The sequence below is a fragment of the Herpailurus yagouaroundi genome, unplaced genomic scaffold (genome assembly GCF_014898765.1).
Source record: "Herpailurus yagouaroundi ecotype Mexico unplaced genomic scaffold, PumYag 181, whole genome shotgun sequence".
Classification (NCBI taxonomy): Eukaryota; Metazoa; Chordata; class Mammalia; order Carnivora; family Felidae; genus Herpailurus; species Herpailurus yagouaroundi.
Window position 1 is genome coordinate 8,374,298 of NW_024412412.1, and position 27,617 is coordinate 8,401,914.

Genomic DNA, 27,617 nt, shown 5'->3' on the forward strand with positions numbered 1-27,617 from the left:
TTGCCCTCATATTTGTATAGACCCCTGGCTTTTACAAAGTGATTTCATATGGCATTCATGCAGCAACCCATAACAGGGTTGATGAATTTGGGTACAACTTACTTAGCTTAGCCATCTAAAAAATGAAAGGGTTTTTAATATGAGACACTAAAATATATTTGGTATATAAAGCCACATTTTCGAAAGCATGCTAACTCTATCCGAGAAAAAATACAAGCTGCTTGTTCTAAAAACCCTCCTCCTTACCCACATCTGAAGAGGGCATACAAAAACTAAAGCCTGCAAGGCTGTGACGACCTTGAATTTTTGAGCAGACTAAGAGGACAAGGTCACAAAACATGCGTGTATGGAGTAGTTCAAGGACAAGAGCAAAAACCTCAAAACAAAAAGTTGGAGTTTCTGACGTCCCAGTTGCCTGGGCTCTTAGAGTTTAGCGGCGTTGGGTGGGCTTGGTGCACCCTGGACGGGGAGGGGCCTGGCAGAGCTGAGAGCCGCGGGGCCGGGGCGGAGCCAGGCGGATCTCAGGGGGCGTGACGGGGGCGGGGCCAAGCGGGCTTGGGCGGGGCCGGATGCGCGGGAGATTTGAACTTCCTCTCTGGGCCAGCGAGGGCCCGCGCAGAGCTTGAGGTGCACAGCGGCTTTCTCCGCAGGGCCCTGCAGCTAGTGAGCCACAGTGCCGACCGGGAGATGGTGGAAGGACCAGGCTGTACTCTAAATGGAGAGAAAATTCGGGCGCGAGTGCGCCCGGGCCAGGCGGTGACGGACTTGCGGGGAAGCGCCTTGCAGAGCCTGGGTGTGGTCTCTTCCCAGGTGAGCCGTTAATATAATTTGCTATGGGGCCAGCGGGGGGAAGTGGCATAAAGACCCCATTAGGTTTCCAGGGCCCAAAGTGTCATCTCTTTGCTCTGGAACAGACTCGCTGGGGCTCCGCGTTTCCCAGACTTTAACTTGATTTTGCTGGTGGAAGGCCGTGCTCGCGCGCCTGCGTTGTAGGGACTACTGGACCGCTGCGCGAAGGCCACCAGAGAGAGCTGCCCAGGCAAGAAGTGATGGAGATGTTTCATTAAGAATCACCTTGCTTAACTTTTTACAACCCTCCAAAAGATGGTCTCTGTATAGCTATAGGTGCGTTTTCTGCTGTTAGTATTATCAGATCTCTACATTTTTTTCGTGTGGTTAAAACAATAAGCTTCTAGCACGAAACTCTCGCTTCTCGCTTGCCTGCTATTCTGCAGTTGAGAAGTGTATCACAACTAACATATAATTCTAAAATTGCGTATAGAAAATTTAGCCCTGACCCTCCCACTCAACTTAATATTGCCATCTAATGAAGGGGCTGTGAAACCCAATTCTGGTTCCCTTAAGTGAATTTCTTTCTTTTTCAAATAAATTGTAGCACAGCTTCTGGCCACTCAAGGCATTCATTGCAGATGGTGTGATATTCATTTGGTAAGAATTTATAACTGGTACTAAAAATATTCTGATTAAGCCGTCATGCTTTAAAAGCCCTTTAGATGTGTGGATGATTGTATTTCACGGATGTATGCAATATTATAGTGCATTCATTTCTCCTGCAAAGCTTCCTCCTAGCCTTTGGTCCAGGAAGAAAAGTTGCTTGCTATGAAATTAGCATATGCTTACAACTTGAAAGAAATGAGGCTCTCGGTCTGGGGAAATACATTTTCAAACTTGGAAAGAGAATAAGTTTTGTATGTTCTTCCATTTGTCCTTGTATTTTATTCCTTTTAACTTTATACGTCCTTAAGTGCTCCGCATTAAGCATTAAGTGCTCTTCTTGTTTTTAGTGTAGTGTTTCTCAAAATCATGTCAGGGTAACTCGGGTTGATCTTGGGTGAACTCTCAGTAATATCAAGGTTTATAAAAATCACGCATTCCACAAAATTCCGAATATGAAAATCACCTGGGGAAGAAAAACAAACGCTTCCCCTTGTGGAGCCTACACTTTAGTTGGGAAGATACACGGGCAGTCGTTAAGGAAGAACGTAAATATAAATTGGTCAATTCCCTGAGGGCTTTCTTGCATGGTTCTGTAAGAGCTCAGGAAAGTCCCGAAAGGCTTGGGTGGGGAGGTACAATTACACTCAGTTGTGGAAGTTTGGCGGGGAGAACAACTTCAGGCAGAGCGTTTGCAAAGGAAGAGAGCTTCAGACATTGGAGAGATTGGAAGAAAGCCATTGTGACTGGAAAAGGGAGAAAGAGCTAGAAGGAAGGCCATTTGAAATAAAACAGAGTTGGAGTTGCTGGGCAGGAGCCAGACCATGGAGATGTTCGTAGACTTGGTTAGGGACTTTGTATTTATCTTAGGAGTAATGGGGGTCTTCAGAGTGTGGTGAGATCCACTCACACTTTGGAAAGATCACTCAGCCTTGAAAAGGAAAAACGAAAGACTGAAGGAAAGTCCAAGTAGATCCTGCAGCCTCCCTTAGGAGAGGGCCACAGGAATCCAGGGGCGTGGGGGGGGGGGGGCGGGGGCGGGTGGTAGAGGTGAAGAGGAAGGGACAGAGTCGCTATTTCACAAGTAAAGGCAGTAACATGAATTGTGTATGGGTACCATGATTTACATATTCAACAGTAATGTATTTCATGTTAGGTTTTATGCTAGCTCCTGGGGATGCAAAGACGAGTAAGATAAAGTTCCTGCTGTGAGAATCCAACTTAATGTTTTAAATAGATATCCCCTCATTGGTATTTAGGCCAAAATAGCATGAACATTTCCTTTAAGTTTGTTGTGATTATCTCTAGTGGCAAGGCATCAAGTGCCTTTGAAGAACGTTTACGTTTCATGTAGCTGAGAGAAATAATAACCCTATGATTCTACAGTTGAGGGATGTGAGATTCAGAGTGAGTTTAATTAAATGGCACAAGATCACGTGACTGGTAAGGGGTTGAACCTCAGGGTTTGATCTCCCTCTTTCCCTCCACAGCTGATTCTCTTAGCTCTAGCTTTTCTCCGTTGTAAAAGATTCAGTAGGGAAAGTGGCCAATTCAGCGGCAGGAACACCATATTTCTTAAAATGTAGTACTGACTAATTCACTAGGAAAGTGAGACCTTGGGTTTTTGGTGGCATCTCCCCACAATTTTTAGTTTTGTTTACCTATGCTGTTTTGTTTAGCTAGTTTTGTTTACCTTCGATTTACCTACACTGATAATTCTCTTCTGAGGGCTTCCCGTCCTACATCTAGATCGAACAAGAGAGTGCAGCCTCATACTATAACACGAATGCTTCATGAATTGTTGGGCATTTGTTAACATCAGTTGGCAGCAATATGAAATAAGCGATACCTCTTAAAAAGCTGTGCACTTAAAGCTGTTAAACATATCTTGACATAAGGAGGTGTTAACAGTTGGAATACATCATTATGATTGGGATCAAAAATCTGGTTTGATGGGAGCTGGATTTGAAAATTAATATGGAATTAATGATAATCTCTTTGTGGTTATTGGGAGAGTTGTAAATATTTTGCCATCGTTTCACTTGCTGGGCCTTTGATCATATAATAATAGCAACAATAATAATCTTTATAAACCTCAAAAGTCTCTTGCATTTTAGAGGGTTGTTGGATCCATGGTAAATTTAATCAAAACGTGGTAGGTTGTCCCCAGACTTCCAGAATGCTCATTACCATTACCGATGATCCCACGTTTCCCAGGCATTGATGGCATGGAATTAAAGGTATTAAAGGTATTAAAGGTATTCAGATGCTACTAGTTTTCGCAAGGCAGAGTTTAAAAATAAATTGACAACGGCCTTGTGTATTCTTTACATTGTGCTAAACATGCGAAAATACAAAGGAGAGTTAAATATTAACCGGGCATTTAAAATAATGGGCATTTAAAAGAATTCAGATAATCGTTGTACTGAAAAACCACCCCCAACCCCCTACCTATGTAGCTACTGCCATTTTGAACCAGTTAAGCCTGTCGTATGATGTTCCCTCCTCCTTGCTTCAGTTTGGAGTTCACAGAGAACACACTTTAATGTGTGTCTCCTTGTGACAGCCCATCCTCATTTTGAAGAAGAAAGCCTAGCCATACAAGATCTCAGCATCTGCAATTCGTGTATGCATTATATTATTTTTCCGAATTTTGATCCACTGTCTTGTCAGCATAAAATTAGGCGACTGTATAAGCACGTTGCATAAAAACTGTGCTGGAGCTCCTGGAACCGTATGGTAAGAAACCGTGTTGGAATATCAATGACCATTTCTGCTTGACGAGCTGTGAAGAGTCAATCCTCCGATTTTAATTGTTGGGTGGGTACAATATTTTAGTGAAGTCGGTATGTAATCTGCATATGTTTTTAATCTCCTTTCCCGAAACTGGATCTGAAACCCAGTTTATTTGCAAGCATTCCTTTCCTTTGAAACGTGACCCTCTGGCTGGTCTGTCACTCCTTATGATTTGATACATGTATTCAGTATGCTGGCGAATGTTGTTCATCTTTTTTTGTGTCCTTCACAGTGTTGTGAAGAGAGTAGGCATTTAGTAAACATTTACATGGATGGAGAAGAGCAAAGTTTTGAATAGTCCAAAATGCATAAGGATTTAAAACTAAATTTAGTTCGGAATCTGGGGCGCCTGGGTGGCGCAGTCGGTTAAGCGTCCGACTTCAGCCAGGTCACGATCTCGAGGTCGTGAGTTTGAGCCCCGCGTCAGGCTCTGGGCTGATGGCTCAGAGCCTGGAGCCTGTTTCCGATTCTGTGTCTCCCTCTCTCTCTGCCCCTCCGCTGTTCATGCTCTGTCTCAAAGATAAATAAACGTTGAAAAAAAAAATAAAACTAAATTTAGTTCGGAATCTTTTGTTATGAGTATGTGTATCTTGTTATGTTTGTTACTTGGAAATTCCTACCACAAGAAAATACTGGAGACATTGACTAAAAGATTTCCTTCTTCCTTTTGTTCATAGTGGGGAGAAAAATGATAGCTTGTTTTATTGTCATTGTATGAAGGGATGAACTAATCCACAGATTCATTTCCTAGCTAGACGAGCTTATTCCTTTAAGTCCAAAAGGGTTTTAAAATTTTATACAACATGCAACGTAATATTTACCTGGCCGGGGAGATACCATGATCGGGAACATGCATGATATGATTCCTTCCCTTAAGTACATACTAATGGTTCCTTAATGACTGAGGATCATTATTATAAGCATATTCAGCATTATGTGGAATCATGGAATCAAAGATAATGGAGAACAGGTAACAATCTTACAGGTGAGCAGGCTAAGGAAGGTGATTGTCCGTGACCATTGTGGCTTAATCAGTGCAATCCGACACTGAAGTATTTGGTTTGAGGTAGAGAAAAGAACATCTGACCGTCTTGATTTTGAATTCTAGCTCTTTTGTTACTTCCTCCTATAGAAATGCTTATACTGAAACCTTTGCTTATTTGGTCAGGATTAGATGAGAGGATGCATGAAACTCTTAGCTTAGTGTCTAACAAAGTAATCTTAGATGCCCTGGTAAATATCCTGGTAAATGTTTGCTCTTTTTTTTTTTTTTTTTTTTTATGTTTAGTTTTGAGAGAGACAGAGTGTGAGTGGGGAAGGGGCAGAGAGAGAGACACACAGAAGCTGAAGCAGTCTCCAGGGTCTGAGCTGTCAGCACAGAGCCTGATGTGGGACTCGAACTCAGGAATGGTGAGATCATGACCTAGGCTGAAGTTGGACCCTTAACTGACTGAGACACCAGGCGCCCCAATGTTTGCTCCTTTTTTCCCCCCCAGATCAGGGCTTTCTCACTAGACCCATATATTGGAGGAATGCCCTATTTCCTAATGCAGGGTTTGTAATCATTTGGGGCCTTCACATTGTGCACAAAGCATTTAGCCTTTAGGTAAATGCTTGAAAGCTCTGCTTTTAAAAAAACTGTAGAATGTGTTTTGATATATGAACCTAAAGACCTCTCTTTTGGAATTTAGAGACCATTTTAAAGTTAGGTTCTTAGATGGTTTAAATTGGTAGGTAAGTGACCTCTGATTAAGAAAAATGTTGTTGTATTAGGTGGGAAAAAGTCATGTGGGGAAAAAAAAAGGAGAGACTATGAAAGTAAATATGGTATTTTCTTTTCTCTGTAGGGAAAATATATAGTTGCAAGGTGTTGAAACATTTATCTATGGAAAAGTCTTGCTCTGTTCTGAAAAGTTCATCTTCCTTGTTCACCCATGGATAGGCAGGATAAATGGTAATCAGCACAATAAATCATGTGCTGTCTCTGAAGATGTATGTTGTTTTGATGATTTCATATTATTAAGCCACTTGAAAATGAGAAGGTGAACCCTTCTCAATCTTACTTAAAATTGTGGCAAAGGAGAATTTCGTCTCTTTCAGGGGGAGAAAAAGGATGAAATGTTCAAATAACACAGTAACAGGATTGTAAGGGTCAATGTGAGAAAGTCAAACATATATTGGGCAATTGTGTACGGTTATAGCAGAGATAATAGGCTTGTGGAAATTAATTTTTGAATTTTTCTGGCCAGCTGGAGCTTGTACAAAGAGGTGATAACCCCACATTCTACAGTAGGATGAGTGGATATCTTGCAAATCTTAGATTTCTTGCAAAAGCCTTGGCCAGTTCATACACAATAGATTTCAGAATAAGTGGCACAAACTATCACTGGTATACCAGAATTACCTCTTAAAATGGAATTAGAAAAAAAAAACAACAACAGTTAAAAACATATGCAGGTGCTTGAGATGGTCAGTCACAAGTGGAAAATTTTATTATTTGCCACGTATATTATCCAAAGCTGATTATTTTATAAATGATAGTGTACCAGGAAACAGTTACCTTGGGTCCAACGCCCACATGATGGACAACTGAACTAAAAGATCTTTATCATTTCCCTCAAAACCCAAATGAAGTATTAGAATGGGTGTTTTTAAAGCAACCCTTGAAATGCTGAGTAAACATCTCCAATAAAAGCTAGGGTGTGCTAGGACTGGTTGCTGAAAATACATCAGTCCCTTCCTAAATCCCTCCCCATAAAGAATTCCTAAACAGAATTCCTAAACCTTCCCATAAAGTTCTTCTTACTTTATGGCCAGTTCTGGTAAACATTAGTACTTTACTCCCATCTAGTTTTTGGTCCTTACGAGAATTTGGTTCTCTCATATTTAAACCTCACTCCATTGCAGAAAATTAGAAAACAAGAGACTGGAGTGTTCTTCATGTTCAGTGGTAGAGTGGAAGTTTTTGCCAAGAAATCTTGGGAAAGGTTAAGCAAGGATGGCGATGGTAGGTGGGGAGACAGTGAGCCTGTATTTTTTTTTTTTAATCATTGAAGTGTAGTTGATGCACAATGTTACATTAGTTTTAGGTGTACCACACGGTGATTGGGGCAAGCCTGTAGTTTAAAGCCACGCTTAGTTTTAGGAGGAGGGATCTGATGGATCCCCCAGATGTTTACTTAACTCCAGGCAGCGTGTGATGGGCTCACGAATATTAGTTAAACGCTGTAGTCTCTGTCCCCAAGGAGCCCAGAGACAAACAATGGAGAAATGCAAATCACAGACAAATAATCCTTGTGCATCGTAAGTACCATGATAGTGGTTGCCGGGTTTGGCAGGTAGAAGCCTCAAGATTATTCTGCTTCCCAGGTGGGAAAATTCTAGCACCAGAGAGAAATACAATCTGTGTATGTGAGCAAGGAAGAAGTTATGCTCACATTTCATTTTAACTCCCAAGCACCTCATCGAGTATTAAAAAACGGATTCTGGAATGTATTCAAGCCAAGGTCACACGGCATCTGTAGCTGGAAGAGTTTGTGCTGAACCGAAGTCATTTGACAGTTGCAGATCTGTTGCCACGGCGACTGTTTCCCTACCTGCCATCATTCCTCCGCTTGCCCTTCTGCTGATATCTGTGTTGTGATGCTCCCCATCGTCAGCCCGTAACCGTCTTTTTTCAGTGTTTGTAGAGACCTTAGTATCATAACTGTTAGAACATTTCTTTTTTCGATGTCATGTTGTGTGTTATTTTTAATCATGGAGAATAGGACAAAACATCAGTAAAATGAGCCCTGGGTTACACCTTTAAGGATTTGGTTTGTGGTTCTCTTTGAGGCTCTTTCAGCCAGAACCACATACTTCGCTTTTCACTGACAGCTGTGCAAAGAGATTTAATGGTCTCGTGCATTTTAAGTATACTGGCCTTTATATTTTTGGATTCATCCTCCTATGCACAACAGAATTTATTTACAAGGGCATGTACTCCCCTTTGTCTATTAAATAGGTGGTCTAGTATCTGTAAAATTTTGGAGGGCCATCCGCTGAGACTTTATTTTGCTAAATAACCTTTTTCCCATGGTTGGATCTATTAGGTGTTCTAAAATCTCTGATAGTTGACAGTAATTTGAGGAGCATATAGATGTCTGCACCAGGACAGTCTCTGGTGCCTTGAGGAATTAATCCTGGCAGTAAAAACTTTTTTTTTAGCCTACCCTTTAACACTGGTTATAAAGGATGTTTCAGCTCTGCTCTCCCTAAGCTGTATATGGAACTCAATTTCCCACAGTGCAGGCAGGCTCTGTGCAGTCCAGAGACAGGACCTTACAGACCCCATTAGCACATAGTTAGATGTTCCCTGGCAGGGCGGCGGGTGGGGAATTGGGATAGAAATCAGGATAAACTGGGCTTGAATTTCTTCTTAATAGACATTATTAGGAGCTCTGGGGCATTTGACTATTTGGATAAAAAAGGTAGAGGTTTTTTATTAGAAACCCTTATTATTATTTTTTAATCAGATTTATATTGTTTCTTTCAGTTGGTCTCTGCTGAAATATATGTTATGGAGTGGTTGAAGAAGAATGAGTGGCACAAATTTCTTAAGAATTGTGCTTAAGTGTTTAACCAGCTACAACAAAGCCCAGTGAGGTATTACTGCTGAATTAGATGTAGATGTTTTGATAATGGGGCAGCTATGGATGGTCCAGTCTAGTCATTGAACAGTGAGCAGTAGTCCTTAGGGAGTGGGAAGCTTCCTAGAGAATAATCTAGGTTTTCAGAACGCATAGAGTAAAATAAAAATCGGGGAAAATTATGATCCTGGTAAGTGCAAGATTGTGTAGACAAATACAAACAGGTACTTACTTTTAATATTAACACCGTCAACTGATGAGCTTTAGGTTGGTGTCAGTAATTAAGGATACCTAATGTGGTCCTGACAGTGAGGTGTGAATGACATTTTTTCTTGGCTGTCTCCAGGGTGCAATGAGCGGCACCATTTGTGTGAAGCCATGGGCTTCTCCCTGCGAGTGATGACGCTGGAGACATAATGTCAGAATCTGGCAAAATTGAGTCTTACTATTAGGTGCTACGTGTGACTGTACAGGAACAAGGGCCTTGGGGCCTGCCTGTCTCTTAGCTGGTACCTTGATTCCCGTTTTACTGAGAAAATTCATCACCACGAGAGAATGTGTGCAACCACAGGCCCCTGGCAGCACCTGGACCTGTGTAATACGCCTTCCTTCCTGATGCTGTAGATGGGCTGTCCTTGTTCCTGTCAAGACCAACAGGTGCCATGCGCCCTGTGTGTCCCTCCTTCCCGGTGGAGACATTGCTCCAGCCATCCTGTCCCCCGTGTCACTGCGTTCCGCTCCACTGAGATGGCCCGTCTGCAAGCAAACAGACCCTCTCGCCTCTGCTTGCCCTCAGCCGTCACCGCGTTTCTGTTTGCCCTTTACGGCGGCCTGTGTTCACGCTACCTCGCCGCCTCTGATGCCTCTGCGCGTAGCCCCTTAAACCCACTTCAGCCAGGCGTTTGCTTCCTGTCACTTCTCCAAAACCCTTGTCACGGATCACTTCCGTATTGCTAAATCCGGTGGCCGGGTCGCAGTCTCCATCCTGCTTGATGTGTTGGCCGTCCCGGGCACGTGTCTTCTTGGCGGTGTTTCATCCGTGGCTTCTGGGACACCACCCTGGCTTGGTTTTGTTCCTGCCTTGCTGGCCGTCTTCTCTCCTGTGCCGTTCTTGGCCCGCTTTCCTCTGACGGTCTGCTGGCCCCTCCTCCTCTCCCCACCACCGTGCCGTTGGCGTGCCCTAGCCCTCAGCTCTTGGGCCCCTTCTCTTCTTGAGCCGGACTCCTTCTCTTGCTGATTTCATCCAGTCTCAAAGCTTGAGAAGCCGCTGCAGTGCTGACGACTGGACAGATTTACATCTGTAGGCTCGACCTCTTCCCTGACCTCCAGACTCATACCCGACTGCCTGCTCGACATCTCACCTTAACTTACCAAAGCCTAACCCTCACCTTCCTCTGCTATTCCCTTCTGCCCAAATCTTCATCTCAGTTGGTAGCTCTGCTGTCTTTCCAATAATCCAGGCCCAAACTCTCCCCTGTTCAATGTACCAGCAAATCGTCTCCCTTCCACCTTCAAAATACATCCAAAAATACATCCAAAACTCTGGCCACTTTGCAGCACCTCTGCTGCTATGACATTGCCCAGATTTCCTTCGTCTCTTGTCCGGATTGTTGCAACTGTTCTTCTGAGATCTTTTCCAGCTTCTATCCTGATCCCCTTAGCCAGAGATCCCGCCCAGCACCCAGAGAGAACTTTTTTATTTAGTATTTATTTATTTATTTATTTATTTATTTATTTAGAGATTGAGGGAGTGAGTAGGGGAGGGGTAGGGAGAGAGAATCCCAAGCAGGCTCCGTGCTGTCAGCATAGAGCCTGACACGGGGCTTGATCTCCGAACCGTGAGATCGTGACTCAAGCCAAGATCAAGAGTCAGACCCTTAACTGCCTAAGCCACCCAGGTGCCCCCAGAGGGAGCATTTTAAAAAGTAATGTTAGATCATATTTTTCTTCTCTCTCATTTTTGTCAGAGAAACCGCCAGACCGTAGAATGGACCCTGTGGGCCACATGTTCTGATTCTCACAGTGTCAGGCTTTGTCTGTCTACACCTTCCCCTGTTCTCTGTGCACCAGCCATCCTGACCTGCTCACTGTCCCTCATACTTCAGAAACACCTTGCCGCAGGACCTTTGCATCACCGTTCCCTATGTCCAGATCATGACTCACTCGAAACCCCTTTCAGACCTGTTCAGATGTCATTTTCTTCATGAGATTATGACTGCCTCATCTAGAATTGTAACCTGTGACACGTTCCCCTAGTCTTGATCTCTCTTTCCCATCTCGATTTCTTTTCCAAATGTTCTAATGCACTGTCATTATATTCATTGCTCACTCTTCCCTGCCCAGAAGACTATAAACTCCGTGAAGGCAGGAGGTTTTTAATTTTTGTGTTAGTTTGTCTCTTTGTTTTTGTTTTTCACCGATGCTTCCTCAGGATCTAGAACAAGGTGTAATACGTAGTGGAGGGTCAGTTAGCTTTTCTACAACGAACGAATCCCACGAGCAGCCACGAAGGGTACATTTTCAGTGCGAGGGACGTCTTTCCAATGTCACGTGCCACCTTTGTTGTTGCCAGAGGGTGTCAAATTGAAGACACAGCCAAGTGAATAGCTGACCTGTGGTAGCAGTTGTCTGTGAGCGCGTTAACCTGAATGGAGTAAGTTCTCGTCAAAGCCGTTCATTTAGCGACGTGAGCAGACTTCACACGAGACAGTTGGGACTCATTTACTGTTTTATTAGGTGTTGTGACAACCTGTCTGTTTCAAGGTTACCGTGTCTGTCCCTTTGCCGGGAACCGTCATAAAACCTGGTAAAGTTGGGATTCAGTAGAGGGAAGGAGGGCACGGGGAAGTGGTGGACGAGCTCAGTCATGGGGTTTCCCGTTGCGGGTGGGGCAGCAAAACGGGGCACAATTAGCTTCCGGGCAGCACAGTGTGAAACAGTGATGTGCAAGTGAGCAGGAAAATCTTCCGCTGGCCACTGAGTGAGCTACTGTGTTTCACTGTTCACTAGGGCATCAGTCTGTGCCGCAGGATAGATTGTATTAACAGGAGCGTGAGCGAGGCTAAGTGCCGCTGGAAGTTACTGGTGCCTGATTCCAAGTTGTTGAGAAAAGACACCTTGTACACCAGGGTCAGGTGGTACGGTAGGTGCTCAGAGCCTGAGGCCAGACAGGATCGAGTCCCTTGCAATGCCTGGGTCCCCACGGCCAGTGGGTCTGCCGTGCCGTTGACACGCACACTGTGCCTGTGCGCGCACCCCACTTTGTGCTGAGGTGGAAGGACCCCTCTCCATCCCCCTCGGGGGTGCAATGCAGAAAGCTGGGGTCGTGCCCGAGAGCCATTGATGCACACAGGCCTGTACATCAGGCCTGGAAGAGGGAAGGATACTGCCCCCCAAGGCAACAAGGGGAGCACAGGCTGTGCGGGGCCGTCTGTCTCTAGACAGGAAACGTTCCAGGCCCGAGGGCCATTCTTACGCAGCCCAGGGGGGTGGGGGTAGGACAGACCATTGCCTTCCCGACACACTGGAGAGAGGGTGAGTTAGAGACGCGCTTGTAAAACTTGCAGGGTTCAAGGAGATTAAAGCACTGTGGTGGCAGTGGTCACCAATTCCCTCTTGGCCAAGAGGCCTGGAAAACCCCTGTGGTGTCTAGGGCTGTGTGTGTGAAATGGGCTCGCGTTGATCACCCAGCCTCTGCCGGAAGCTTAACAGAAGCCAGAGGACTTCAGAGGGCATGGCTGAAACCGCTTGCTAGTGACGGGTATTGGGCGAGAATAAGGGATTGTTGACATGGGAGGTGGTGGGGAAAACATGAATTTAGAAATGAAGGTTTTTTTAATGTCTCCAGGACCTTAAATCCAAGATCCAAAAATGTGTAAAACCTAATCTATGTTGAGGCAAAGGCCACCCCTAACAGATCTGTATCTGCTCTGTGTATCGTCACGTCAGAGGTGTCCTGGCTGGTTTAGAAGCGCTTTTTACCTCCTGATTGCTTGTCTTGGGAACCTGCACTGAGACAGACTGTCTTAGTCGGCACCTGGCTCCAAGCACGTAGATGTGAGGAGGGCAAGTCTTCTCTTAGGCAGACTCCCGTGCCTTCTCAGTTCGGGGCTGTAACAGGTTCACTTACGAAAATGAGGCAGACGCGCAAGCGTATTTTTCTCTCACCGAGAGAAAGTCACCTGCCGCGATAGGGCCTGGTCATCACCTGGGCCCCGGGGTTCAACCAAGAAGGAGAAGGGGACTGAGAGGCAGATGTTCTGAGGATGTGACATGCGCTTCCGTAGCTAGAACCTCCCACGGGTACTTTTTTTTTTAACGTTTATTTTTTGTTATTATTTTTGAGAGAGAGAGAGAGACGGAGACAGAGGGGGAGAGAGAGAGGGAGACGCAGGCTCCGGGCTCCGCGCTGTCAGCTCAGAGCCTGACGCAGGGCTCGAACTCTTGAACCTTGAGATGGTGACCTGAGCCGCAGTCAGACGCTTAACCCACTGGGCCACCCGGATGCCCCACCTCCCACCGGTTCTTTTGTGGTTTGGGCAGAATTGGAAGGCTGCCACTTGTAATTACCCCCTGTGCATCTGTTGGTTGGTCGCTCTGAGCCTGTGATGACCCCCCGTTCTTATGGCGTGAAGGAGGGATGTGAAGCCCGTTCCCCGAGCTTCGGGCAGTTGGGGGGATCTGCAGCCCGCTGTCGCCATGATCACTGAACGTGGCCTGGGTGGGAGGGCGGTGTCTGCTCCTGCCCCAGTCGGCTTGGGCCACCATGACGAATGCCGTAGACCGGGAGGCTTGCGGACATTTATTTTCTTACAGTTCTGGAGACCAGAAGTCCAAGCTCAAGCAAGGTTCAGGCCAGTTGGGTTTCTGGTGCAAGCTGTCTTCCGGCTTCCTTCCCAGGTGGTGTCTCCTCTGAGCACAGGGGACTGAGCGCAAACTCCGCTCTCTCTCCTTGTAAGGATCCTAATCCTGCTGGATCAGGGCCCTCACCCTTATGACTTCATTAACCCTAAGCACCTCATAAAGGCCCTCTTGTCAAACGCAGTCGAACGCTCTAACTGGAGGTTAGAGCGTCATTGGAGGGGACAAAACTCAGTCCCTAGATGTTTTCAGTCTTTTTTATTTTTATTTGTTTGTAAATCCATTATCCCTCTGTTCCTTTGAACTAAATACTATGTGTCTTTTTTCACAAGGGCTAATTTCGTAAACTAAAGTATAGAGTGGACATATCATCTTAAATATTTAGAATGACAGATGTCTGTAAACCACAAGTTTGAGAATCACTGAACAGTATCCTTTGACCATAAGTGGAGGGCAAGTTGGGATTTGCTCCTCGACTCTATCTAAAGTTGTTTTGTAATTATCTCCCTGTCACCCCCACCACCACTACGTCACCCACAACCAAGATTTTACCCTGGACCTTCTGAGAATGCTGAGGTCCTTTTGAGAAAAAGGAAAGAAAGAAGTGTGTGAAGATAGGAGATTAAGGGTTAATGTGTAAATATAATTATATGTACTTATGGTATCTTATAGTTAGACCTTAGTTTTAATTTGTTTACTATATTTTGAGGGCAAATTTAAATGATAACTTCCAAAGCATATCTCAAGAAGGAAGAGTAAGGATACGGACCATACCAGGATACCCACTGCCCACAGAGAAAAAGAGCCTTACTAATGTCTAAACAGTTGCATTCCTGTCCCTTCTGCACAGAAGGGCTGATACTTTGTTTATAACTTCCTCCATCCTTCCCGTGTTTAGTACATGGATTGTGATCCTAATAATAGATTGTTTGGTTTTGCAGGGTGATGGGAGGAAGTGGGTTTCTTTTTCCTTTATTGTTAACATTGTGGTTGGGGAGGAAGAGAAGACCAGGTCTGGCATTAGATCCCTTTCTTGGGGGAGCCCCAGGCGTCACCACTGATGCCCTACCCCCAACAAGACCAGGGAAACGGCCACTCTCAGTCCTTGGGGCCCAGCAGTGCCCTTCTGGTAAAAACCTGCTGACGTCTTTGGGGGTCCCTCCCACTCCTTCTTGCTTTGCAACCTCTTATTGTGCCTTCCTGCCTTCTGAGTTCATCATGACAGGTAAAAATACTTTGTTTTCATATTTTATCCACTATTTTTAGCTGTTTCGATCCGAATGCTCTACTGGGACATTGACTAGGCTTCTGGTCAATGGAAGGCTCTATCCTATGTTTAGTTTTAAAACACTCCCATCATTTTTCTGTGCTTTCTTTTCACAGAGCCATATGGTCCTGGAAGAAACTCATTTTGATTGTGAGCCAATTACTTTCTTTTCCACTTATTTATTTATTTATTTATTTAGGCCTCCCTCTTTTAAATGACTACCTAGCAATTTGACAAGATGTATGTAAACAGCTGATTACATTGCTTGACTTGCTGGAGATTATTCTTTTCATTGGGATGCACCTGGGTAGGAAGTATTATAAGTACATTGAAGAATGGAATTGTCATTTTGTTTAGAGTTTGTATGTGTGTTTACATGTGTGTATGTATTCTCTACCAGGCTGCTGCACTGAATAATAATAAAGATTCCAGCCAGAACTTCTCGAGACTGTTTAACGGACACGTTTACAGTGGTGTACAAACTTTGGGGAAAGAGCTCTTTATGTACTTTGGACCAAAAGCTTTACGGTAAGATAAACCTGTACAATGCATCTTATCTCTGTCCGTTGAAAGATGTGTAGGAGGCTTTTCTTGTAGTTCGCCGGGTGTCACATTTAATCATGCAGAAAGTACTCCATTTTTAAGAGGGCTCTCGTATAAGAGGTTGAGATTCTATCATGGAAAGCCATAAGCAGCAGCAGAATAAATTGTGATGTCATCGTTACTTGGAAGGCTAGTCAATTTCTTTCTTTTAAGAAAAACCGATAGGCTGGACGGGCTTCTGGGAGATGTTGCAGGAGCGCAGCGGGGCGTTGCTCTTTGCAGATTCCCCACACGGGGACTCCTGTTTTCACCAGGCATTTATCGTATCAGTGACAGCAGTTTCTCTGCATTTCTAACAGCTCCTAGTTTGGTTTAAGCCTGTCTGTAGATTTTTATATTTTTCCATCTCCCTTCTTTTTCTGAAGTCTTGTATGCAATCAGAAACTTACTTGTAGAATTCCAAAACTGTGCACAGAAGCCACAAATTCTCCATTCTTTCACAGCGCTTTTGCGAAGTCATTGCTAATGTGTTGGCAGCGAACGATGAGCAGTCCGCTACCTTGGTTGACCTAACTACAAAAATGTCACAATGTTTGTACCTGCCAGAGCGTGATCCCCTGTTTAACGTTTGCAGGAAAATGAGAGAGGCCTGTGGATTTGTATCTTTGTCTTCTCAGAGTTTAGCCTAAGGTATCGCAAACTGTAAAGAAGGGTAGCGCCTTCTTGAATCTCTTTCAACGTGTCTTTTTTTTTTTTAATTTTTTTTTCAACGTTTATTTATTTTTGGGACAGAGAGAGACAGAGCATGAACGGGGGAGGGGCAGAGAGAGAGGGAGACACAGAATCGGAAACAGGCTCCAGGCTCTGAGCCATCAGCCCAGAGCCTGACGCGGGGCTCGAACTCACGGACCGCGAGATCGTGACCTGGCTGAAGTCGGACGCTTAACCGACTGCGCCACCCAGACGCCCCTCAACGTGTCTTTAAGATACTGAGCGATTTCACCTTGACAGGAGAGTCCTGTTCCTAGAGACCTCGTGTTTCTAACTGAAGGCGGCTGATGGTCACGAGGAGATCATATGACTGGATGATGGTTATTTACTGCACCTCGTCTCCCACACGTTTAGAGAACTTCGGAGTTGATGACATGGCTTTTCCTTTGAAATGGGCTCTCTTTGTTGTCAGCAGCTGCTGTCCTTGGACAAGTATCACTTCATGGTTTTGTCTTAGTCTGGAAATGATCGCATCAGCATATGCTTACTGGTTCACGCAGTAATGACCCACGGAAGGCTGCATTATCGTTTTGGTAGATGGATGTGATTGAAAACTCTTGACTCTGAACTGAGCGGGACACAGTGGAGCCCACGTAAGGTAGTTGAAACACTGATATGTTATTGATTCTCTGGTGTTAGGTGCAGATTTATTTCTGTAGGATGAGAGGGACGTTTTTATCAGGCATTCTCCAGCAGACTGAGAAAGGGGGAATCATTTCTCAGTGCTCGGCTGTCAGTAAGTGTTCCCTGAAGTTCTAAACAAGGGCAATCACCTCTTTAAACGAACTGAACTGGTACCATCCCCGGGAACTACGTGTCTCCATGTATGGATGGAGAAAAGTGCAGTGTCTGGCTTCCTTTCAATTTCCTACAGCCCTAACGACTATTTGATGTAATAATTCAAGGTCGGTGGCAGATCAGCTATTTGAATACGAGCCGAGTAACCTAAAATCAACTGTATCCCCCTTCACAATTTAATATAAGTTAAAAATACACACACACATATGCATATATACACTCCCAACCTGCGCTTCTTAGAATGGGTGACCGTCAAAGACATGTGATCGCTGCGTGAAGTTGTGAGTCTGTGGGCGCGAGATAGAAATGTAGTGTTCATTTCTGACCTCGTTTTGCTACCCACTGGGCTGCTCTGCATCTTAGAGAGCAGGTAGCAGGAAACCCACTTAGTGATCGCTTCCATTTATCCCTTAATGCGCAGCTTTTTACAGTTAAAAGTGCCCTGGGCTTTAATACATCTTACAGGGCAGGCCATGAATCTTCCTGGTATTCACGCATAATGGAAGTAGAATGTGGCCTGGCACTCTGTAAGAGGATCTACCTTGCAAACATCCACACTTCAGAGGGATACAAATTAGAGTGAGTATTTCTGTTACTAAAAGACGTATCAAAGTGCTCAAACGTTCCTGTGAGTGCCATAGAAGACTGAACTTATTTGCTACGCGTTTATTTTTTGGAGCCCAGTTGTGGCGTCCTGTGTGACTAATACCTGCACTCCTTCTGAACACTTTAAAGAAGCTTGTCACCTATAACAAAACAAAAATCATTTTAAGTTTTTGGCTATACACGTGGCAAATACTCATTAGAGGAGGCCGAGCCGTAAAGAGCAAGCAGGAATAAATGTATACGTTGGCGGTCTCGCTCCCAAGTATCACCTCCCTTAACTGTGGGTGCATGCACCAGCACACGGTACTGTGTGGGCACACAGACACACACACCCTCCAAGCTGCCATTCTCCATCAAACTGAACCCAGCTGTTACATCTTGGACCAACATTCAAAAGATATTTTTTTAATGAATCTCTCTTTCCAAAGCACTTCGCTATTTCCAGCTTGTGACTTATATGACTCCAGTGGCTTGTATCATTTTCGGAAACTGTTATCTGAAACGTTTCGGAGGCTTTGCCATTTTAGAGAACCTGTATACATTATCGATTTTGTAATTTATTGGAGTTTAAGTGATACTATCCTCTAAACAGATTTGCATGAGACAACATGTTTGCTGAACAGCCTTTAAGGAATCTATCCTACGCTACTCACAAAAGGGTTTTCCAGCTTAGACGTGGTTCTTGCGATCTGTCACTTAACATGTTAGAAAAACCGAAGCGTGGGGAGAGATTCTAAATGAAATCATGTACTTTAAGAGGAGTCACTCCTACGATGTGTCTGCCTCCCTTGCTGACTTGTCTCTTAAGGATAGCACTTCTTCTGGAAACTGGTCGTCTGGCCACACTAACTGCAGAGTTCCTGTTGACTCTGACACAGTGTTACTGAACCTTCTCTCTCACACAGTGGGTTGGGTCAGTGTGGGTTCTGCTGTGAGACTTTCTCATCTGAAGGCTCTGTGATGTAGGCAAGCTGGGATATGAGGCCTCAGGACTTGTCGGCGGCCATGTTCCCGGGCTTGTGAGGTGGTGCAGGATAAAACCAGCCTGCACAAAGGCTTTAGCCCCTCCTTCCATCCATTCCTGCGATCCGGCTTCTTTCCTGCCTTTGCTGTGCTTGATTCTTCAGACTTCCCCTCCGATTCCATGAGCTCAGTATTCCTAAACCTGTTTCAATTGGGTTTCTGTTACCTGCAAGTTAAGAAAACTGACCACTATCCAAAGGTACAGACTTGCAGTTTACCGTGTATTTTCTCTAAATACATCCTGTGATATAACATACAGCATGGGGACTACAGCGTTTAATAACACTGTATTGCATGTTTGAAAGTTGCTAAGAGAGTAGATCTTAAAAGTTCTCGTCACAGGAAAAACATTTTCTTAACTGTATTTGGTGACCTATGTTAACTAGACTCACTGATCGTTTTGCAATGTATACAAACACTGAGTCATTCTGTTGTACAGGTGGAACTAATATAATGCTCTCTGTCAGTTGTACCTCCGACTTAAACGAAGGAAAGAAAGAAGGAAGGAAGGAGGAGAGAACGGAAGAGAAAATAAGAGCACTCACCATTAGAAGTAATCTGTGGGCAGAAAATTAAACGTCTTTAGTTCGTGAGATGATAAATTGTTGACATTTTTATTTTCTATTTCGGTCGTGATGGTCCTGTCAGGCGTAACTGGAGAAAATCTGGAAATCTTCACCTCTTTCGCTCCCTTTTCCCCCTGCACCTGATGGCCTGCGTGATTACCAGTCCTGCCTGCCTTTTCCTGTTTTACTTAATAATACACGCCATCTTATTGCAACTTTTTTCCTTATTTTAAAAGTAATGCATAAATCAATTATAAAACATTAAGAGAGTTCCAAAAAGCCTAACGGCAAAAGTAAATACCACCCATAATTACAATCACCAAAAAAGGGCACTCTTAACAATGTTTGTACACATCATAGATAAAATGCAAATTGTATATATACCATATATTCATACACAGTTTATATCACATGTGCACGGATCATATGATATTTATGTATTACGGTCTTTATATAAATGGGAATTTTAATTATGTGAGGCTTTTGTTTTACACAGTATGCATGTTGGTGTCAAAATATACGTGTGCCTTATTATTTTGCATAGTATTCCACTAGATTATGTATATCTCACTGCTGATTAGCATTTCACCCCATTTTTCGCTCTAATAAATACCTCTGTAGTGAACATCCTTGAGCATGTATCTTTTACCATTGTGATGTTTCCTTAGGATAAATTCCTAGATGTGGATTTGCTGGATCTTGGTTACTGGGGCTTTTTTTTTTTTTTTTTAATTTTTCAACATTTACTCATTTTTTAAAAAATATTTTAATGTTTATTTTTGAGAGAGAAAGAGATGGAGCACGAGCAGGGGAGGGAGACACAGAATCTGAAGCAGGCTCCAGGCTCTGAGCTGTCAGCACAGAGCCTGACGCGGTGCTCGAACGCACAGACTGTGAGATCGTGACCTGAGCCAAAGTCGCTCAACCGACCGAGCCACCTCGATGCCCCTACTGGTGCTTTTTTATATCCCTTTTGAAAGCGTATGGAAATCTATCATGAGCAGAAAGCACAGGCGTCTGCACCTGGTCATACAGTAGAGAACGGCCCGTGCGTGGCCTGCCTCGGCTCTGATTGTGTAGTATTTATCCAAACCTCTGTGTGAGGTTATAAAAGCCCAGAGACGTGTTAATATAAAACCCATGCGCAGCACCATAATAGCTGTGGAATGGGGGGCACCTGGGTGGCTCAGTCGGTTGAGCGTCCGACTTCAGCTCAGGTCATGATCTCGCTCGTGGTTCATGAGTTCGAGCCCTGCGTTGGGCTCTGTGCTGACATCTCAGAGCTCTTACCCCTCCCACACTCATGCTCTGTCTCTCTCTCTCTCTCTCTCTCTCTTTCAAAAATAAACATAAAAAAATTTTAAAAAAATTGTGTAAGGTTAGGGACCTTATCATAACAGATTGACCTGGCCTGCTATTCTCAACTGATAACTGTAATTTTAATTGTTAAAATGATTTAAATATACCTGCTTCATAATTCAACATCTGGCACATCTTTGGATCTGTTTCTGTTGACTGCTTTATCTCTTGACATTGAGTCCCTTTGTTTTTCTTTCTTGTTTTTTGTTCTTTATCTCCTATTTTTATGTGCCATAATTTTTTTGGATCCCAGATAACCCTGTTGAGAGCAACAGTAGAGACGGGTAAATAATATTTGAGCTCAAAAATAGTCAGGCCTCTTCCATCAGGTCATGTGGGAGATTGAGGAGTTGAGCTTGGTTTGGATCCTGTTGTGTTGTCATTGGCTTTGGGGACAGTGACATCGAAAACTTGAGCTGCTGCTCAAACCTTATGCCTCGAGCATGGCCTGGTGTGGCTGCGGCTGGTTCTCTGTGTTTTTGGCCTGCTCTCAGCTTTTACAGACCCTGCATATTTGTGTCCGGGGATTCCTCCACACGCTTCTCCTCCCCACCCCCACCCCCACCACTGCTGTTGCCTGTCGTCCAGTGAGAGGTGCGTGATGGGGAAAGTGGTTCTTCTAGGCCACTGTGCATTTGGACCTCAGGGTTGCACTTTGCCCAGAGCTGCTGACCCTCTCTTTCCCCAAGGCAGCCACATTCTTACTTCCATGTGGGGGTGGTCTCTAGTCAAAGGGCCTTTCTTTCTTCTAAGTGGAACAGATGTCTCGTCGTATCCCTGCAGGAATCCTTGACGAAGCTGATTCCCAGTCTCGCCCCTAAAGACTGACGGCTTTTGCTCTGCTTGTCCTCAGGCACGGTGCGTTTGGCCTGAGCCCGCTGGCCAAGAGTTTCCTGCCCTCCCCGGTGGCAGCCTGCCTGTTTTAGCTCCAAGGAGCGGACTTCCTGTGGGTGCGGGGGGCTCCCGTTACCCCTGAGGACCCCGGGCTTTTTGTTTGTACCTCTCCCTCGGCTACAGACAGGTGCCGTGCCACCGGGGGGCCTCCTTCAGTCCCCTCCCAGGACTCCCCTTTCTCCCGCCCCACTGCTGCACGCCGTGCGACAGAGCTCACACGCCAGCCCTCACACACGAGCCCGTGCTCTCCGTAGCTGGGACTCCAGGAATTCTCAGCTGTTCCAGCAGCCACACTCAGGAGTTAGAGGTTCTTAGATTCAGCAGTTTCCTTCTTACCCATTTCTACAGTTAAGTAATTTGTGTGTCTGTGTGTCCACATGGAGGGACTCGGGACTCTTCGGAATTTGGCTTACCTGGCAGCCCCATGTCTCTGACGGGCTCAAGAGAACTTAGCATTTTGTCAATAATAACAGTTTTCTCTCTGTATCGGGAGACGAGCTCTATGTGCTTTCAGCTTCCATAGCCTCAGCAGATGCAGAACTCCCTGCTGCTGCTTTCGCATCGTTAAGTCCAGATTGTTTTATAACTTCTTTCTTTAAATCCGTACCATAACCTTTACAATAATTGTATTCAACTATTTTACACCTGTTATTATCCTTAGGTCACTTCTGACTACTTGCTAATTTTCATGAGCAATTGTCTTGTTAGCAATGTACAGTTGTCACCGAGGTGAACCTCTGACACCGTCGCTGATGCTGTTTATGTTTGTGTAAGGATGTTCCGATCTTTCTGATGGGATGTGGCTGCTGTTGAAAACAGGATCAGGTATTACTTACTGGTCTGTGTTAGGAGGTTATTTCTAACTAGAGGAATTTTCCCAGTATCACTTCACTTTTTAGTTTGGACCTAATTCTTTTATATCAGAACTTTGGCTGCAGGTGACAGAAGCCAAACTCCACTGAGTTCAGTGATTGTTTATTATAAGAATACGGAGTATCGTACCTGAAGATAGGACAGTCGGGTTTCAGGGAGAACTGGAAGCAAAGACGAAATGCTCTGAGGACTCTGCAGCTTTTGATTCGGTCTCTCACTGTCATCTGCTGCAATCTCCCTTTCTGCAGACAGGCCTCTCTCGGCTTCTCTGCTGCCCATGTTGGGTAATATTCCCGGAGACCGTTCCCACATTAGATCTCCTAGTACTCACAAGAAACTGATCTGTCTGCATCCCGAATGCATAAATTCGTCAGGAGAATGCTGATGAATCCAGAGACTGGATACTCATGGACCCAGCTTGACTCAGTTGTGCATTTCTGCATCAGCTATGTCAAGGCATGAGATCTTGAGGGAGGGACAAGAGGTGAACTCAAAGTTGGGCCTAAGGCCCCCTGTTGGCAGGCAGTCATACTACGCAGAGTAAATGATCTTGGGTAACCCGTCTGACTGGGGGTGGAAGGAGCTTGACAGGATCCGGAGATAGAAACAAAGATCTAATAAAATTTTCCTAACGGGTTGATGATAATGAGTCTTAAAAAACATACCTAACTCTTGAATGTAAATGTGATAATGAGCCTATGTCCTGGTCTATAAAAGATCAGTATGGCAATTTTAAAAACAGTACAGATGCTTAGCGTGCCTCAGAAATTTTCACGATGCTGGTATGTTTTTCTTAGTTTAGTGTCAAGGGTACTTAACACAAAATGTGGTACGTTGGGACTCAGTAGTGACAACGTTCTGGGGTTCAATTAAAAGAAATAAAAATGAACTAAATACACTTCTGTACGCACATTTTCTTCTAAATTGAATAGATGTATAAGACCACAAAAAAAAAAAAAAAAAGAAGCCTACTTAATTTGATTCAGGGCTCTTATTGGGGCTACTGCCGCAATTCGTTTGGGTCTTAACCTTTGAGATATTTTATGTGGATGCAGTTTCATTACAGAAGGTGATTTAGAATCCACTTTATGAGCCATGCAACTAAAAAGATTTTAGATGTGATGGCTTCTGGGCATGACAGCTGTATACCTTCCGCTGGGGTTGAACCTCCAGAAGCTAAATTATGGAGTACTTACAGGCACACATTTTTCCTGTCAGGAACTATGGGGCATGTAAAATGCATTTGTGATTGATAGTAGGGCACACAGAGTTTAAAACCCACATTTTTAAAGTTAGACTGGTTAACCTTGTACAATACGGTAACATGGTGCCTCGGAATTAGAAGCACCGTGCGGTAACATTTGCTGTCAAAAGAGCCATATTTATTAACTCAACAAAGCTGTAAGGAGAAGGATCGGAAAGGCGGAACACAGTATTTCATCTCGAGAATCATTTGCGATCTCCATCGTCAGAGGCCTCACAAAACCACTTTTTCTCTTGCTTTCTTTCACGTGTGCGTGCATGCGTGTTTTTACTGGACATGCTAATCAATCCTATAAACACTGAAAGGTTCCAAGTTTTTCATCACTGCATTGTGGCTTTCAAGCTAACCGTAAATACTTATAAATCCCCTCTTCCCAATACGTATAAAAGTAAAAGAAAACTAAAAGAACTGAAGACAATAGCATTTTGACTTGTTCTCTTTTGATAACGTAAGATTTTGCTTACGTTAAAAAATTTTTAAAATTTAAAAAAAAAATTGCTTCATTGTGCATCCCGGAGCAAGGGGGAACAAAACAGGGTCTTAAACCGTAGATACCATTTTGGAGTCGGTAAACACTTGCCATCCATTGTGGCTAGAAATACAGAATTTGAACGTTAGTGGCTTTATAGAATTTATATAAAAAACAAACAAAACAGAAACAACTAGAGGCAATTTAAATCTAGCCTCATCTCATCCAAAGCCTTTGAATCTGAGAGAAAGTGGAGACGCTAGATTGTTCTGTGAATAAAAGTACTTCATCTGACAAGAAAAGAAGAACAGGGTATGTGTTCCTGAGCTTATTGTGGGGCCCTATTATTTTCCTAGGAATTTATTTTATTTGTGGTTTGAAAAACTGATTGTCACACTTAGTTTTATAAGGATACAATGCCATAACAGAAGAATATATAATATGAACTACATCGTTTGCCCTCTGAAAGCGCCTGTCTTGACTATCATTTGTTTTCTTATAATCCAAAAAGTGAAACGAAGGAACAAAAACTAGATATACAGTATACTTTCTGCCACTCAAAAATGGGTCTGATGTTGTTTCAGGATTCATTTTGGAATGAAAGGCTCCATCATGATTAATCCACTGGAGTATAAAAATAAAAATGGAGTTTCTCCTGTTCTTGAAGTCCAGCTCACTGAAGATCTCATTTGTTTCTTTGACTCATCGGTAGAATTCAGGTAAAAAGGAGAAGAAAATGAAAGTACTTCAGCTGGAAAAGTCTAGAGTTAGAGCTGCGGTTTGAAATGTGGAGACAGGTAGATGTTTTAAAAATGGTTTATAACTGATAAACACTCATTTTGGAAGAGGCATCGGATAATCTAGCTTGTTAGGGTCTTTATTGTTGGGCTCTAGAACTCTTCTGCCCTGATTAACGGAAGGTGTGTGTATCCGAGATCATTTTAAATGACACTGTGTGAAGACTTACGATGAATGTCTTTTATATTTCCTTTCTACAGAAACTCTACAGAAAGCCAACAGAGAATAAGAATGATGGAAGAATTAGATGTATGTTCGCCTAAATTTAGTTTCTCAAGAGCAGAGAGTGAAGTTAAAAAGCAAAAAGGACGGATGTTGTGTGACGTGTTAATGGACCAGAAAGTATTGCCTGGGGTGGGGAACATCATCAAAAATGAAGCTCTCTTTGACAGTGGCCTCAACCCAGCTGTCAAAGTAGGTGATATAAGTATTTTTTTTTTTAAATGATTTCTGTATTTTTAAATACTGTTAAGGGACCAATGTGTGACACTTGAGTCTGTGTTGCAGTAAAACATTCTCCCCAAACAGAGACTTTGAGGGTGTTTGTTGTCGTCAGCTTCTTAATGAGGCCAACACAGACCACTCTATTGTTTTTAAGTTTATTTATTTATTTTGAGAGAGAGTGGGTGAGGAAGGGACAGACAGGAAGGGAGACAGAGAATCCCAAGCATGCTAGCGGTCAGCGACGAGCCAGACGCAGGGCTTCAACCCACAGCCGTGAGATCATGTGTGACCTGAGCCGAGATGAAGAGTTGGACTCTTGTGCGACTGAGCCACCCAGGTGTCCCCCGACCACTCTGTTTAAAATTGCCCTGTGCATCCCTTTGTCCCCACCTCATGTCCCCCATCGTCCCTAACTTGCCTTGGTTTTTATTATCCCCATGCCACGGATCACTTTTTGATCAACCTAACTTTCACTTGTTATACTTAACTACTTAAAATCTGCCCCCGCCCCCTGCGGCCATGCAGTCTCTTAGGAGGAAGGTGTCCATTTTGCGCATTGAGGTAGCCAAGCACCTAGAATGCAGCGTCTAGCACATGGAAGGCATCAAAGGAATACCTGTTGGGGAGTATGAACGAAGTAAGCTCACAGCTTGCTTTTTGAACCCAGCCTATTAAATTCACACTCCACACACGTATTCCTGCGTGTAGCTGTTCTGACGTTAGCAAATGCTTTGTTGGTGGGATAAGCAAGGAAGAGGTTGAGGAGAAAGAGGTTAGTGGGGGGATGGAAACAAAATTTGGAGCATTTGTTAACTAGCTTAGACTGGAATGAAGGGAAAATACAGATTTCTGGGGAGGGGCGCGTTTTCAGGACAAGGACCGGGTTTGGTTGTTTTTTCCTTGTTCTTCAACAGAAGAGACACAGACTTACTTAAATGAGAAAAAAAATGGTAAAGAAGGGCAGGTTAAATCTGTAGGAAAGAGAATGGTGATTTATAGGGCAAAGTTGTAAGAAGGTCAGAGAGCTTACAACTCAGACCCAGGTAGAAGGCTATGTATATTTTAGTTTCTAGGGAAGAAATCTACCTGAGGGCTTTTACCTATATCCAACTAGTCTCTTTAAACTAAATCATCTTCTACGAATCCAAAGGTACCTTTTGATTTTTGTGTAATTATTTCGTAGTTTTTATTAAATCGAGTCCAGTAAGAAATAAGTCTTAAAAGAAACCAGTTAATGACTTTTCTAGATTAGATTCTGCTTTTTGACTCTTGGAACAGGTTACTTAAATTTCTGTAACATGGGAGCAATTAATAAAACAGATTTTTAATAAGAATGAGCTTTTTAAAATTACCCAGACCTCTATGGAAAACGTTTTTGAAAAAAAGAACCCGGAGTATTGTTATTATCTCTAATAATCTAAGAATTCACTTCTTACTTGTATATCCAGCCAGCCATTCATCTAGTAAAGGATCATCTGCCCCTAATGTCTGGGAGTTTAAAAATTAACGGCAGTTCTCAAGTTTAGCTCTTCGCCCCTTAAGAGCACATGCACGGTTATTGAAAAAAGTACAGTTTAACATTGCAACGTATGAGTGAATCTGTTATATAAGATATGGGAAGAGACAAGTGTGTTGTAGAAGCGTATGTGTTTTAAGCTTTAAATAAATGAAAAATATACAGAATACTTTCATACTGTTTATGTCGATTAGATGATTTTAGGTTTTATGGTCACTGATAAATGAGTTTCTCTTGTATATAGATGTATGTATACATTCACGTACATAAACAAGGATAAGTCATCAGAATTTTTCCTGGCCTCACCATTGAAACCAAATGCACATGGGGAATAATTCTACAAGGATAACAGATTTACGCCAGGCTGTGTCACAAAAATTTCTTCAGGAAGGTCTATTTCTGAGTTCTTCCATGTGTTAATAAGTGCTCTGATATTAATGCATGTATGTAAATTCATATCTTTTTTAGGCCGAATAGTGTCCTTGATGGTCATCTATTCCTGTGCTGATTTTTCCCTCCCTTCCCCTTCCTTCCCCTTCCTTCTTTTTCCTTTTGTTTTCTTTCTTTCTTTCTTTCTTTCTTTCTTTCTTTCTTTCTTTCTTTCTCTCTTTCTCTCTTTCTCTCTTTCTCTCTTTCTCTCTTTCTCTCTTTCTTTCTTTCTTTTTCTTTCTTTCTTTCTTTCCTTTC

General features: G+C 43.5%; 1 protein-coding gene across 1 annotated transcript in view; it reads left to right on the forward strand.

Annotated features, from left to right (window-relative positions):
- The first annotated feature begins 594 nt into the window (after nt 1-594).
- The window catches only part of NEIL3 (nei like DNA glycosylase 3), a 51,449-nt gene continuing 24,426 nt past the window's right edge, over nt 595-27,617 (forward strand). The window contains exons 1-4 of the mRNA XM_040489874.1: nt 595-810; nt 15,407-15,534; nt 24,757-24,891; nt 25,171-25,384. Of these exons, the coding sequence (XP_040345808.1) occupies nt 688-810; nt 15,407-15,534; nt 24,757-24,891; nt 25,171-25,384 (600 nt within the window). The 5' untranslated portion in view covers nt 595-687. The remainder of the gene's footprint in view (nt 811-15,406; nt 15,535-24,756; nt 24,892-25,170; nt 25,385-27,617) is intronic.